Source organism: Diospyros lotus, chromosome 6 (genome assembly GCF_014633365.1).
Source record: "Diospyros lotus cultivar Yz01 chromosome 6, ASM1463336v1, whole genome shotgun sequence".
In the NCBI taxonomy this organism is placed as follows: Eukaryota; Viridiplantae; Streptophyta; class Magnoliopsida; order Ericales; family Ebenaceae; genus Diospyros; species Diospyros lotus.
The window spans coordinates 11,802,709-11,818,432 of NC_068343.1; the positions used below are offsets into that span (position 1 = coordinate 11,802,709).

General features: G+C 37.8%; 1 protein-coding gene across 4 annotated transcripts in view; it reads left to right on the plus strand.

The window, feature by feature from the left end:
* The window catches only part of LOC127803294 (protein S-acyltransferase 10), a 36,410-nt gene extending 20,699 nt beyond the window's left edge, over window positions 1-15,711 (plus strand). For 2 of the 4 annotated variants that reach the window (XM_052339416.1, XM_052339417.1), the window contains exons 7-12: window positions 8,107-8,140; window positions 9,641-9,750; window positions 11,605-11,691; window positions 12,486-12,569; window positions 15,010-15,075; window positions 15,293-15,711. In XM_052339416.1, coding sequence (XP_052195376.1) covers window positions 8,107-8,140; window positions 9,641-9,750; window positions 11,605-11,691; window positions 12,486-12,569; window positions 15,010-15,075; window positions 15,293-15,470 — 559 coding nt within the window. In that variant the 3' untranslated portion in view covers window positions 15,471-15,711. The remainder of the gene's footprint in view (window positions 1-8,106; window positions 8,141-9,640; window positions 9,751-11,604; window positions 11,692-12,485; window positions 12,570-15,009; window positions 15,076-15,292) is intronic. The other 2 variants (XM_052339418.1, XM_052339419.1) reach the window with 1 other exon arrangement.
* The last annotated feature ends 13 nt before the right edge of the window (window positions 15,712-15,724 follow it).

Sequence of the window (15,724 nt, forward strand, 5' to 3'; positions counted from 1 at the left end):
TTACATAGCCCAAGAAGTGGCAAGGGCATTTATGGATCGAGTAGTAGCGTTGCATGGGATCCCAAGCACTATTATTTCAGATCGTGATAAGATCTTCACAAGTGTATTCTAGCAGGAGTTAATGAAGTCTATGAGGACCAAACTTAACATGTCGACATCCTATCATCCACAATCGGACGGGCAAACGGAAAGAGTCAATCAAAGCTTGGAGACCTACTTGAGGTGTGTGTGTATTCTACAACCTAAGAGCTGGCACTGGTGGTTAGCATTGGCCCAATGGTGGTATAATTCTAACCACCACACATCCCTAAAAATGTCACCTTTCGAGGCCAACTATGGTTACAAATCTCCCATCCTACCAGCCTTAGAGAGGTAGGTCACAACAGTAGCTGTTGAAGAATATATGCAGCAAAGGAGGATGGTTCTGCAACAACTTAAGTAGGAATTGCCTTCAGCCCAAAATAGGATGAAGCAATATGCTGACAAGAAAATGAGCGAGAGGGATTTAGAAGTGGGGGAGAAGGTGTATCTGCGGTTGAAGTACACCCAACTGAAAGCCCTCTCCCAAGGGCCAGTTTCCAAACTTAGCCCCAAATATTTTGGCCCCTATCCCATAGTGGGCCGGGTAGGGAAGGTAGCCTACTGTCTACAACTCCCTTAGGAATCCCAGATTCATCCAATCTTCTATGTCTCCTTATTGAAGAAGTCAACTGGAGCTGAGCCGGTTAACCCAGCACTGCCCACCAACCCCAAAGAGAAGGAGACTTTGAAGAAGCTGGAAGCCATTATGGACAAAAAAGTTATCTACCGCCAAGGGATACCCCTCATCCAAGTGCTGGTGAAGTGGCAACACGGAGATCAGGAAAGCGACACTTGGGAGTACCTATCAAGTATTCTCCAGCAGTTTCCCATGGCTATCAGCCTCCTTAGCATTTCTTGAGGACCAGAAATGGTTTAAGGGGGAGGGAATTGTCACACACGGCGACTTACCTTTTGTTATTTCCTTTTCTTAAATGTTGTAATCATTTGCTTTATTTATGTTATTGCCTATTATGATTGTTGCTTTAAATTCCAATTGTAATAGTTTGTTACTAGGAGAATATTCTAGGAGAGCCCTTACAAACCGGTTGTCATAACCGATTACAAGAAGGAATTTGCTATAGCAGCGTCCATGCTAGAGGGTATATATACCCCTCCTAGACCCTCAAGGTTATTAACGAGAATATTATTGGCAATCAACATCTCTCTCTCTCTTTTGCTATCTCCCTACTTCTCTCTGTTCCTTCTTCCTTCCTTTCTTCCCAGCCTTTCTATTGCTATCCACTGATTAATCCTAAGTCAGTGAGATAGCCATTGTCACTAGTAGTGACAACAGCTTGCCTGCAAACACGAGCCTCTTGTATTGAGAACACCCTTTTTGTAAGAAAAGCCAAGTTGATTGGGTTTAGGGTTGGAAATGTGGTGCAAAACATGGGGGCAAGGTAAAAATTTACATTTTCAACTTTCAATGATTTGTCACAGGTGCATCGCCTACCAGGTTCAGTGGACAGTTGCCACTAGCTCATGATACTTCTTTATTTCAAACATATTAATGTTTACTTCTGTTGATATGAGGAAGAAGAATATAGATTATAGAAAAAGTTTGGGGAGCTATATTTATGTAGGATGGGAATGTTAATGTTGTGTTTGCCTAGAGTTTGTGCAGTAGAAGATCAGTAAAATATTGGAGATGCATCGGCCGGAAGATTAGATCAATTGGGGTTAAAATACCAAGTGTAATTACTTAGTATTTTGGGGAGGCCTAATTGTAATATCCCAATAGTAGTTGGTTATATTGGGACGTCCGCCCCTTCTATAAATAAGAGGGCATGTGAGGCAGTCGAGAACCATTCCAAAAGAGAGTTTCTATTTCATCTGTGATCGAGTAGTAATTTCATTCTTGAGAAAGAAAGGCTGAGTGTTTAGTCTTGTGTATTATTGGGAGAATGAGTTGTGTGTACTCAGGGATATAGATGAGGGTTAGAAGCTTGATGTGATGATCGATTTATCTGAACAAAGACTGCTCTGTCGGGTGTTGACTGCTAGATGTAGGTTTGCCAAAGGCATTCTGAACCAGGATAAATCTCGTCTCTTTGCTGGTTTGATTTATCTTTTTGTTATGTCATATTTCATTTTGTTTTGTTTTGATTACTCAATTGTTTCTAATTCTATGAGTGTGTAAAAGAATTCGAGTGGGAATTCTCTTCGGGTTGGTCATGTTTGAGAGTCCTAATATCAACAATCTGGTATCAGAGCCATTCTTCAACCAAGATAAGCTTTCTTGTTACTTTTTCTTGATAATTTCTTGTTGAATTTGTTAGACATTAGTTCTGATTATGGCACTGGCAAAAATGATTTCGACCTTTGGAGAATTAAGATGAAAGCGCTTATAGGGAATCTAGGACTGAAAGGGCCATTAGAAGAAGAGAAAAAATTACCCGAATCTAGTACTCCTGAATAGAAACAAGAATATAGTAAGCAGAGGGAAGAAATAGATGAAAAAGCCTATAATACTTTGATTCTTAGTCTTGGTGATAAGGTCCTACGGGAGGTCTCCAAGATGACCACTGCCCTATCTTTATGGAATAGGTTAGAGACTTTATATTTGACTAAAACTCTTTTCACCCAACTGTTATTGAAAATCAGATTTTTCTCATTTAGAATGGGAGAAGGCCAGAAGCTACAAGATCATATAGATGACTTTACAAAGTTGTGTTTAGAAATTAGATCTAGAAAACATTGATATAAAGTATGACGATGAAGATAAGGCTCTTGTCCTTTTACATTCTTTACCAAGATCTTATGAGACTTTTGTTGACATATTAAAACATGGAAGAGAAAATCTGTCTCTAGATGATGTTATTGGAGCTTTAAACTCCAAAGAACTTCAACAAAAGGTAGAAGTCAGGAATTCTATAGGAGATGCTCTTACAGCTAGGTCAAGGATAGAAAAGAAGGATCAAAAGACTAAGGGAAGGTCTAGATCAAAGTCTAGAAACGGTAAGAAAATTGTAAGATGTTTCTTATGTCACGAAGAAGGTCACATTAAAAGGAGTTTCCCTAAGAAAAAGAGGGAATTTCAGAATAAAGGGAATGTTGAGATTTCATCCTCAATTTGAGAATTTGATTATGACACTGCTGATGCACTTATTGTGTCAAATATCGAGGATAAGCAGGCTTGGGTATTAGACTCTGGTTGTTCATTCCACCTGACACCTCATAGGGATTGGTTCCTAAGTTTTAGGGACTTAGATGGGGGTAAAGTCCTTCTAGGAAACAAACAGGAATGCAAAATCAAGGGAGTTGGGGATGTGAAAATCAAAATGCATGATGGAATAATCAGGACATTGTCAGTTGTAAGATATGTACCAGACTTGAAGAGAAATCTGATATCTCTTGGAGAATTAGACAAAAACGGCTACTCCTAGAGGAGTTGGTGGAGTCCTTAAGGTAGCAAAGGGGTCCCTCATATGCATGAAGGCTATCCTTCAAAATGGCATATATATGTTGCAAGCATCCACAGTGTGTGGAGAGTCAGCATTAGGAGAGGGAAAATCCTATGAGCAGTCTAGGTTATGGCACTATAGGATGGCTCACATTAGTGAGCAAGGACTTAAGGAATTGGCTAAGCATGGGATTTTAAGTGCTGGAAAGGTTACAGCTATAGACAAATGTGAAACATGCATATTTAGAAAATCTATAAAAGTTAAATTTCCTAAAAAGGCTATTCACTCCACTAAGGCCCCTCTAGAATATATTCATTCTGATCTATGGGGCCCTTTCCAAACCTTATCTCATGATGGAGCTAGGTATTTCTTATCCATAGTTGATGATTATTCTAGGATGGTTTGGGTTTATGTTTTAAAATCTAAGGATAGAACTTTTGAAACCTGTAAAACCTGGAAAACCATGATAGAAAATCAGAAAGGAAGCAAAATTAAGACCATTAGGACTGATAATGGTTTGAAATTTTGCAATAAGGAATTTGCCCACCTATGTAAACAAGATGGTATCCTAAGACACCTATCGGTTCCAGGAAATCCCAAATAGAACGGTTTGGCTGAGAGAATGAACATAACTCTTTTAGAGAGAGTTAGGTGCATGATTAGTCATGCTAGGCTTTCCAAATCTTTTTGGGGAGAAGCATTATCTACGGCAGCCTATGTTATTAATAGGTCACCATCTGCAGCCATAGGGTTTAAAACTCCTTATGAAATGTGGATTGGTCACAAGCCTAATATAGATCATATTAGGGTGTTTGGGTGTATAGCTTATGCTCACTCTAAGCAAGGCAAGTTGGACCCTAGAGCAATTAGGTGTTTGTTTATAGGATACCCGGAAAGAGTTGAGGGTTATAAATTGTGGAGTTTAGATCCAAATATGCCTAAGACCTTTGTGAGTAGAGATGTCACCTTTGATGAGGGATCTAACATAAAAGACTTTGAGGGAAAGGAAGAATCAAAGGATGTTGAGAAAGAAAAATCAGTAGATGTAGATCTACCTAAAGAACCATTAGATAGAGGCTAAGATAATCCTCAAGATCAGGACGTAAACCTTCTAGAAGAAAATGAAGGGTATGGAGAATTTTCTCCAAGTCAGCAGGATGACTATGAAGCATCCTTCTGCTAAAAAAATCCTCCTGATCCAGAAAGGTACAATGTTGCTAGGGATGGGAAGAGGAGGGTTTCCAAACCTCCGGTAAGATATGGCTATTCTGATCTAGTTTCCTATGCCCTGTCAAGTGCTGTGACAAAAATAAGGGAGGAACCCCTTTCATATGAAGCAACAATAAGGTCCAGAGACTCTCAGAAGTGGTAAGAAGCCATGAAATCTGAGATGGACTCTCTTAAACGGAATAATACTTGGGTTCTTGTAGAAAAACCCCTAGGAAAGAGGGTTGTTAGCTGTAAGTGGATATATAAAATTAAGGAAGGTGCTGGGAAGGAAGATAAGCTTAGGTATAAAGCTAGGCTAGTGGCTAGAGGCTTTACTCAAGTAGCCAGTGTAGATTTCAATGAGGTACTTTCACTCGTAGTGAGACACACCTCAATAAGGATTCTACTTGCAATCACAGCCCATCAAGACTTAATTTTAGAACAAATGGATGTCACCACAACTTTTCTACATGGAGATTTAGAGGAAAATATTCTTATGAAATAGCCAAAGGGATTTGAGGTAAGAGGAAAGAAAGTACTAGTGTGTCTTCTTAAGAAATCTCTTTACGGTTTAAAACAATCCCCTAGGTAATGGTATAAGAAATTTGACTCATTTATGTTGTTCCAAGGGTTTAAGAGGAGCTCATATGATAGCTGTGTCTATTTTATGCATATGCCAAATAATGTATCCATATATCTTCTTCTCTTATATGTAGATGATATGTTGATTGCAAGCCAATCAGCTAGGGAAATCAGGAATCTAAAAATGAGTTTGAAATCAGTTTTTGAGATGAAAGAATTAGGAGAAGTTAGGAAGATATTAGGCATGGAGATTAAAAGGAACAGGCAGCATAGGCAGCTAATTTTGTCTGAAAAATCCTATCTTAGCAAGTTAATCAAGAGATACAACATGAGTGATGCAAAGAATGTATCAGTTCCTTTTGCCCAACACTTTAAATTATCACATGAGCAGTCTCCTAAGGATAAAGAAGGCATTAAGGAAATGAGTAAGATTCCTTACTCTAATGCGGTTGGGAGCCTAATGTACAACATGGCCTATACAAGACTGGATTTGGCCCATTCTATGAGTGTATCTTGTAGGTTTATGGCCAATCTGGGTAAGGCTCATTGGGATGCTGTAAAATGGACCTTTAGGTATGTTAAAGGGACTTTAGGTATGGCTTTGGTTTATGGTGGAGGTAAATTAGAAGGAAAACCTTACATCTTAGGGTTCACAGGTGCAGATTTTGCTGCAGATATTGACAAGAGAAGGTCTTCAACAGGTTATGTATTTCAGCTATGGGGATCTTCCATTAGCTGGAAAACAAACCTGCAATCGGTAGTGGCATTATCCACAACCAAGGCAGAGTATATTGTTGTAACTGAAGCAATAAAAGGTCTTTGGCTTAAGAGAATCATTAGTGAACTATTAGGAATAGATGTTAAGGTTAGGCTAATGTGTGATAGTCAAAGTGTTATTCACTTGGCTAAGAATCCTTTACACCATGAAAGAACCAAACACATAAATGTTAGATATCATTTCATTAGGGAAATTCTTGAGAAGGAGGAGATAACCCTAATAAAAGTTGCAGGAGAAGAAAATTCAGTTGACATGTTTACCAAAGCTGTCCCTATGTATAAATTACAGCATTGTTTATCCATTCTTAATGTTCTTTGTATCTAATATGATCAGTGTTTTGTCTTACATTCTAGATGAGAGCAGGTTCAGGGCGATCGAGTGAAGAACTCAAGGAAAATGGTGGAGAATTGTTGTGTTTGCCTAGAGTCTGTGCGGTAGAAGATCAGTAAAATATTGGAGATGCATCGGCTGGAAGATTGGATCAATTAGGGTTACCAAGTGTAATTACTTAGTATTTCGGGGGGGCCTAATTGTAATATCCCAATAATAGTTAGTTATATGGGGATGTCCACCTCTTCTATAAATAAGAGGGCATGTGAGGCAGTCGAGAAGCATTCCAAAAGAGAGTTTCTATTTCATCTGTGATCGAGTAGTGATTTCATTCTTGAGAAAGAAAGGCTGAGTGTTTGGTCTTGTGTATTCTTGGGAGAATGAGTTGTGTGTACTCGGGGATATAGATGAGGGTTAGAAGCTTGATGTGCTGATCGATTTATCTGAATAAAGACTGCTATGTCGGGTGTTGACTGCTGGATGTAGGTTTGCCAAAGGCATTCCGAACCAAGATAAATCTCGTCTTTTTGCTGGTTTGATTTATCTTTCTGTTATGTCAATTGTTTCTAATTCTGTGAGTGTGTAAAAGAATTCAAGTGGGAATTCTCTTCGGGTTGGTCCTGTTTGAGAGTCCTAATATCAACAGTTAACCCTCATCATGGAATGGGGAGAGGTGAAGGAGTGATGTCGATACCCATACAGGTGGAAGTTATTTGTGGATATACCATAGTGTGTTTGGTTAGGTGAAATGAGGCTGCTTTTCTCTTCTTTTTTGTATAATGCAGTACTGTTTCTTCCTAATGGTTGTTCTATACCACTATGGTGATTAGTTTTTTCTAACTTAAAATACTTGTTTAATTAGTATAGCAATATTGTATATATATTAAATGTCAATTTTCTTATTGATATCTGTACTTGGTTCATGTGACAAATTATAGTAGGTGTTTGATATCTACAGATAAATAGTTAGAAGAAAGTGCTTTTCAACTCTTTTGAGTCACTGACAGTCAACAAAAATGTTGTGTTAGGTAGCTAATAATACTGGGACCATATTAACTAAGTAATTAAGCAACTTGACCGCCAAAAATTGAAGTTGTGTGTCATGATCCACGTAGCAAGGAGGGGGAGATAGAGTAATAAATGTAATAGGAAGGGAGAAATAGCTATTAGCAGTATAGGCGGTAGAGTATGCTGTAAGGGGGGTACAAGTTTGTTGCTGCTTAGGCGGGTTGTACATTCCCTAGCTGTAAGCGGTTAGCCGCACATGGGCAAGGAATCCAGCTATATATTCGGCTGATCCTTGCCCATGTGCAGCTAACCGCTTACAGCTAGGGAATGTACAACCCACCTAAGCAGCAACAAACTTGTACCCCCCTTACAGCATACTCTACCGCCTATACTGCTAATAGCTATTTCTCCCTTCCTATTACATTTAATTTCTCTATCTCCCCCTCCTTGCTACGTGGATCATGACATTGTGTAATATCAGCTCTCAAAGTGAAATATTGTATTCTTTCTTCCTTACATTATTGTAGTCAGGTCCATGTACCTTGAAATTTTCTGCAATGCTGCTAGATTTTCAATATTTTGATTATAACTTAAAACTCATAAAAAAATGAACAGTTTTTTCCACAACTGTAAGATATGAACCAAAATTTTCATAATCAGGTTTGTAATTAAACACAATTTAATCACTTCATATTTCCTCTTGTTTTTTTGCAGGTCCTTGACTTGCAGTTACTGTAACGTTTTGCCGGTAATTTTTTCTAGCTATGTTTTATGTACAACACCTGAATCTGCTACATCACCATTGCACAAACTCACATATGTGCACATATGCAAACACACTGGGAACACTGTTGTGAGTTTTCTGTAATCTTATGTCCTATGTTTAGTAAGATGAAGTAGAGAATTTACTTAGCCAACAAAACAGTGCCACCGAGCCTTAATCCCACTAGGTGAAGTTGGCTACATTGATTTTAGTTGGTCAATCATCCTTATACACTAATATATAACTTGTAAATCATTATATTCTATGTCATGCCTAAGAGCTTTTCACTATTTTTTTTTCCATCTTCCTTGACCTCTTTTGCTATAAACTTCTTCCATTCTATTTATTCTCCCCACAGATGAATCTATTGGTTTAGGAAAAATAATTACTCTAAAAAAGCAAGAGAACTAAAGCAGCCATCAAAACAGAGGGTATTTATAGACCAAGCCCTCTGGCTTAGTTAGTAACCGATATGATTATCAGAGTAGTGTCTATGATGCAGAAGTATATTATTGTCTATATTGTGACCCCACAGGCCTCCATTTAAAAGTGTTACCTAAAGTTAACTCTTTTGGGTTCATGAGACCGAACAACATATTATACCTAAGACCTATCCAATAAACTATCGAAATGGGATTGGATCGTGACAAGCTTCCTTCATTTTGGGCCATGCATCCTTGCCAGGCAAGAATATCTCATATTGTCATAATTCTAACATATGTCAGTCTTGGTCTCATACACTCTGTTGACACATATCCACACAATACTAGTCTTGCATCAGCGCACACTCTCATCTAAAGGTATTAACTGAACTTTACTCTCAGGGAATGACCTCCTGAATAGACTACTGATATGGGGCAAACTCCCCCCTTTAGGTCGTGGCATCCTCGTTAGGTCATAAATCAATTTGAAACACTCGGTTCACATCCACATGATAGTTGTTTTGAGTCTACTTTGGTACCACTTGTAAATCCACATATTCTCATCTATAGGTACTAGCTGAAATGATCCCTTAAAGATCAAGTAATTAGGTTTAAGATCTCCTTAGTTGACTGCCAATATGGGATTGGGCCATGACATGTGAATTCACATTTTACACTAGTGAAAGTTTCATATTTATCTTATTTTATTTTGTCTATAATTTTTAATGTTTGCATGCTTGTCCTGATTCTAAAGTTTGAATTTCATTCTACTGTGAAGTCTGTGGACTTGGTTTATTTACATGCATGTTTTTGATGTTTTCTCATATCTTGGTCCCTTTTGACGAAAATCCTTCAAGGAGAATATAAGCTTCCCATAACAGCATTCTTGTGAAAATTAACAGTGGCCAGAAATTGTGCCATACACTCCTGCATTCCAATATCATTAAATCTACAAACTCAAGAATAATTATGCATGTGCGTTTACAAATTCCTTTGAAGCTGTCGTTGCTGACACTCGGAATTACTTCTGGTTATTGTTAATTCTGCATCTGGCATGTTACAGCCCCCAAGAGCTAGGCATTGCCATGATTGCGACAAATGTGTTCTTGAGTTCGATCATCATTGTGTTTGGCTTGGAACATGCGTAGGTCAGGGTAACCATTGTCGATTTTGGTGAGTTTTCATCCTTTATTGTGTTGTATTCTTCTTGCTTCTTACTTTAATTAGCTTTTTAACCACCATCTGCTGGTGGTTGGTGGTAAAAATGCATGTCCTTACGTTCTTGGTGCTTTCTAAGCTTTATTGCCCTTGTTGCAGTGTGGCAGCTTTAGTTCCATGTGGTCACCTTAAGCTGTCCATCGGGGTGACATTTTCTGACCTATAAACAACCCGCCGTCCCCAAGAAAAAGAAAAAGAAATCTAGCAACATATATCCACACCCACCAAGGGTAAATTGCATGTAGATCCCCTATGGTTTAAAAAATGTCTTTGAAGGTCCTTGTGGTTTTGTCTTTTTGCATAGACCCCCTTCAATTCTACTAAATTCCACCTAGACCCTCTTGTGATTTTGACTATTTTCACACAGACCCCCATGAGTTGCTTTAATTTTTCATAATTCAAATCAAAATCAAAGACACTTATTTGGGCTATGGAGTTAGTTGGTGTTGGGGGGGGGGGGGGGGTTGTTTTGCAAAAGAAGAAAACCACAAGGGCTTTCAAAGATGTTTTTAAACCACATAGGGTTTCCTTGAAATGGCCCAAACCACAAGGGTTTATGATGTAGTCCCTTAGAATAGGATCTTGTAATAGGGAGATTTAATCCATAAATCTTACTGTCAGCTAGGAAGATGAGATTTCTTCCTGCCTTGCCCACTTATTTGACAAATTGAATGGGCTCATTTAAGGGAGGAAGAGAACCCAAAGATCTTCACAATACAACCCAGGTTTTGAATAACTTCTCTGATAATCCTTTTCCCCTCCTGAATGAAGTTTAAATACAAGTTATAGCCATATAAGCCATATAATAATAACTCTCTCTGATGATCATTTCTGTTATGCTCAAATTTGCAGATGTTGATACGTTACTGCCAAACATTTTGTTTCATATAACAAAGTTGGTCTTATAATTGTGTTATAAAATTGTTCTTTTAGTTTAATTGAATCACACTATCACACAAAACATCAACGTATTTTTCTGTTTTAACCATCATACTTTAATTCTATGGGTAATATCCTATCCATCTTTTTGGATGATTGATCCAAGAGATATGAACTGATCTTTTTTTGGAAGGCCTTGATCTTTGATTTTTTTCACCGTAACTTTTATTTTTACTAAACTTAATTTCTTATGTTATGTTTTGAATGTGGTCAACATTCCATTTATGAAATGACACAACTAATCATACTGGCTAAGGGTAATAGGGGCAGGGAGGGGTCATGCCCCCCCCTCTTCCCCCAACAAATAAATGTCACATTTGTCACATTCCTAGGGTTGTGATTGGAATTAGGGAGAGAAACTGGATGATAGAATTAAAGGAGGGAGAGAGAATTAGGGAGATAAGAATCCACTTCATTCATCAATATGGCTTTCTCTACATATTAGGGCCTGTTTATAGGCTATTCCACAGTAAATGAAATCTGGAAAATAGCACCCATGTGCTCCTAACAACTCACAAAATACCTCCTACTAACTACTACAACCTTATTACAATAATACCCTTCTAACTACCCTTGAGTTGTGACAACCTTCTGCCCCTGTTATCATAGTAAATGCCATTGTTCTTAAATATGTTCCAGTTTTGTTGCTATCGCGGAGTTTTAATATGCAATAAGTTCTGAATATGGAAAATATAATCCTTTTTGGACTTTGTGGTCCAACCAAATAAAAGGTATATATTAGGAAAGATGTTCTCATTTTTTGTTTCCCTGTGACTCTTATGTTGAACAAACTTTTTGTGAGCAATAATTCTTCATTTCATTTTATATTATTATTATTATTATATACTCTTTTTGCAAATGGATATGCAGGTGGTACATCTTTGAAGAAACAGGATTGTGCACTTGGACTGGTATCTTGTACATTACGTATCTAAAAGTTAATATTTCAAAGGCATGGTATGCATATCTCTCTGGTACCTTCATCAGTTGAGAAATTATAACTGGTTGTTTCTTGTTCTGTTCTCTCTCTCTCTCTCTCTCTCTCTCTCGCACGTGCGGGGGGTGGGGGTTTGGTTGCCAAAATTTAACGTGATAGAAAAGCAGTTTATTTAGGGCCATTCAGAAACCACTTTATTCACTTTTCAATTTCTTTGTTTTTTCATATTCAGTTTTCGTCATCATTTAACAAAAGGAAAACATGTTTCATAACTATGATTTGTTTTTACTTTAGTTTTTTTTTTTTTTTTGTATTTTTGCCTATTCTCCCTACCATTCCCATCACTGGTGACCGTGACTCTTATTGTACTGGCTGGGGTCTTGATGATTGCCAAAGGGCTCCCAACAACCTCTCCTCTGACCACCTTGGTAATTTGACAGTGGGAAGGGGCCCTGGGGGGAAGAAAACAAAAACAAAAGGAAAATTGTGAGAGCACCTTTTTCTTATTTTATTTTCTTGAAAAGTTTTCAAAATTTTGGAAAATAAAACCAAGCAATCAAACTCCATTTTATGTTTTTGTTTTCAAAATAATGAAAATGGAAAAGAAAAAACTGAAAATGAACACAATACTACCCCCCCCCAAAAAAAAAAAAAATAAAGAAAGAAAGAAATAAAGAAATAAATAAATAAAAGGAAGAAAGATGCCTACAAGTAATAGAGGCAATCTTTGTGATGACTATTCTTGTTAAGTTCCTCTTGCTCTTTGCTATTTTGATGCGATCTAAGTTTAGATACTGGAATGGAATTGTTTCAGGTGGATAGATGTGATAATGATCTTCTTGTTGGTTACTTTGTCAATGTGCTTTGTCTTTCTGCTGCTGCTGGTCCTGTTCCATAGGTAAAACTTATTTCCTCAAGGATATACCCCTTTTTCTTCTTGGCATCCTGTATTGATTTTGATCTTATGTATCACTGAAAGTTTGCTCTGCATTGTTGTAGCCATGAGAATAATTGGTACTGTCAATGCCATGTATAATAGTGCTACTTCAGTCAACGTTCAGTTTATTGGTTCTGTTATGATGCGGGCATATTTTAGTTAGTTTGGTTCTATGATTTCAGAAGTAGACATTAATTTAGCTGGTTTAGAATCGAAATGTTTTAGGACAATTAAAGCAGAAAGAGGTCAGGGAAAAAAGGGTTTGTGGCATTCATGGTCAGAAGATACTCAAGATTTGTTTGATTTATTTATTTTAAGTTGCCATGTCCAGTGCACATGTATAGAGAATCTTTTTTTTTTCTCTTCAAATACTGGAATTTTAAAAATTTTTAAACATTTGCCAGTTGGGCCAAATTATTTAACAAAATACTATCCTGTCTTTCACCTCAGTTACCATGTGCATAGCAGTTTCTGAACGAGGGAGAATTGCTGGTGAGACCGGCAGTTTATAAACCGCCAGTCTCACAAGCGACTTTCAATATAGTAAGTTCACTTTAAGTCAACCAATGCAAACTTTTAGAATGAGCTTAATGCATTGCAGTGTTCTAAAAATCGGCATAGGCGGCCGCCTAGGCGCCGGTGAGGCGCTAGGCAGCCCCTGCTCGCCGCGAATATGGCCTAGGCGGCTCCTCTAGGCACCAGCCCGATTAATCGGGCGGTGGCGGCGCCTAACCGCCTGGGATGCCTAATTTTTGTGTTTAAATTTTACCTTTTGTCGATTCCAAAGCCTCTTTTACTACTCTCAGCCGTCGCCCTCTCATACTCCTCTCAGCCCAAGGTCGCTGCTGCCTCAACGCCGCTGGTACCTCCTCGTTGCCTCGAGCTCCATCGCGACCTCCTCACCGCGTCAACGCCGTCAAGCTCCATCCTTGTTGCCGCGTCCTCGCTGCGTCAACGCCGTCAAGCTCCATCTCTGCTTTCGCTTCCACTTCCGACCCCCCCCCCCCCCCCGGCTCTCTCTCTCGCTCACGCGCGCGCATTGTTGGGTCTCTCTCTCTCTCGCATTGTTGGGTGTTAGTATTAGGGTTTATTATGTTATTTAATTTTTTTTATTTATATGTTAGATATATATATATTTTTATTTATATGTTAAATATATTAGATATATATATTTTTCTTTTTCTATTTCTATTTATATGTTAGATATACATATATGTTTTCTTTTCTATTTATATATTAGATATATATATTTTTTTCTACTTATATGTTAGATGTATATCTAATATATATATTAGATACATATATATTTTCATACCACTTTTAACTTTGATTTAATTAAAAATAACATCAAGTTACATCATAAAATTGAAAAATATAAAAAAAATCAACAGTTTTTCTAGGCCCCGCCTAGGCGCTAGGCCCCAGCTTGACGCCCGACTAGCGCCTAGCGCGTTTTAGAACACTGATGCACTGGAAACAGTTGGTCTCACTAGTGGTCCTTGGCTAAAAACTGTCACACTGGAAGATGTGTTGAGGTGTAAGATTTGGTTCAGGTAACATCTTTTAAAAGATTTTTAAAATGGGTAGTATTTTAAAAATTTCCATAAAGGGCAACATTGTAAAGGAGATGTTGCCCATTTAATTGAAGAATGATGGATGAGAAGAGAAACATATGAGGTGACGTGATAATGCAGAAATCCTGCCAAGTTAAAGCTTAATGCTATCTGGGTGTTTTGACATGAAGGCTTGTATTCATTCACCAATATGGGAACTCTTGAAAAGCTTGATATGGATTGTTGGGGCTCTTCCCTGAACAACTTAAACTTTTAGGACAACTGGTAACTTGATAGGAACAATGAGTTCCAATATAGAATAAGACAGTGCTGTAGAATGCTTGATAACCATTGTTAGCATTTCTGTTTGGGGCAACACGGATCATAGATTGCCAGACAAATAATGGGGAAGCATTTTTTTTTCCCTAATTGAAAGGATTACAGGGAACTAGGCTTAAGAAGTTAATTCAGTTAAAGCATGGTGGCTTGTGATTCAGGAATTTCATGCTGCTTGGGCCAATTGTTAGTGATAATGCTTTGTAGGTGTGTGTGAGAGAGGATTTGGCCTAGACTGTTGTGCAGGTGTTTGAACTATTCTGTTAGAAAATTCTATAAAATCTACTGGCTCACATTAAGTTCAGCCTGTTGATTGTGATGCTATAATATTATAACGCACAATGGATTTTTAACTCCATAATTCAGTTGATTTAATGGAGATGGTATTACCATATTTATGGGAGGAGATTTTTGTCTAATTTCATTTGATACACTAGAAACAATGGCTCTTTGTGAGTATTCTTCATTGTTTGTGTTTAATAGTTCTCTTTCCCTCTTAATCTTTATGGCAGCTTTCTTGTGTTAACAAATCAAACCACATATGAACTTGCAAGACGGAGACGCATTCCGTATCTGAGGTCAGTATTTGTTTTTCCTTCTGATGTTAATGAGAGAGATCGACGTGCAAATTATTTCATGCTTTTTAATGCGTGAATTATTTAATTCATTTAGAAGAAACCTTGGCAATAAGAATCATAATATTTGGAAAATGTCCTAAACCCGGTCGTGTCACTATTAAGTCAATAAGATCCTGAATGCAAAACGTCAAGTGAAGAACTTTGCATTGATCTGCAGGGGAATTCCTGAAAGAGTGCATCCATACAGTAAAGGAGCCTGCAGAAATTTGTACAATTTTTGCTGTACAATAAACGGTACATACAGTCTGGAACCGCTGCCGTCACAACAGGAGCTTGACGAAAAGTCGAAACCCTACACATGCATGGATGTTTTGTCATGCCGTTGTTGCTGTTAGTCTGGCCATTTGTATTATCCATCTTCATTATTTGTTTTTATCCTCTACTGGGACTTAGTTAGCCGATTTGATTTTGAATTTTTATGCCTTTATAGGTTATTTAAATCCTTTCTAATTTCCGTGCTTAATAGTGGAGTGAACTCGCTGTCTTTTGTGTTCTGAACAAATCTGATAGTTTTTTCATGCAAATATCAAGTCCTGAGCTGACAAATGATGTTCCAGAAGAAGCCCGATACTCATGGTACATTTCAGAT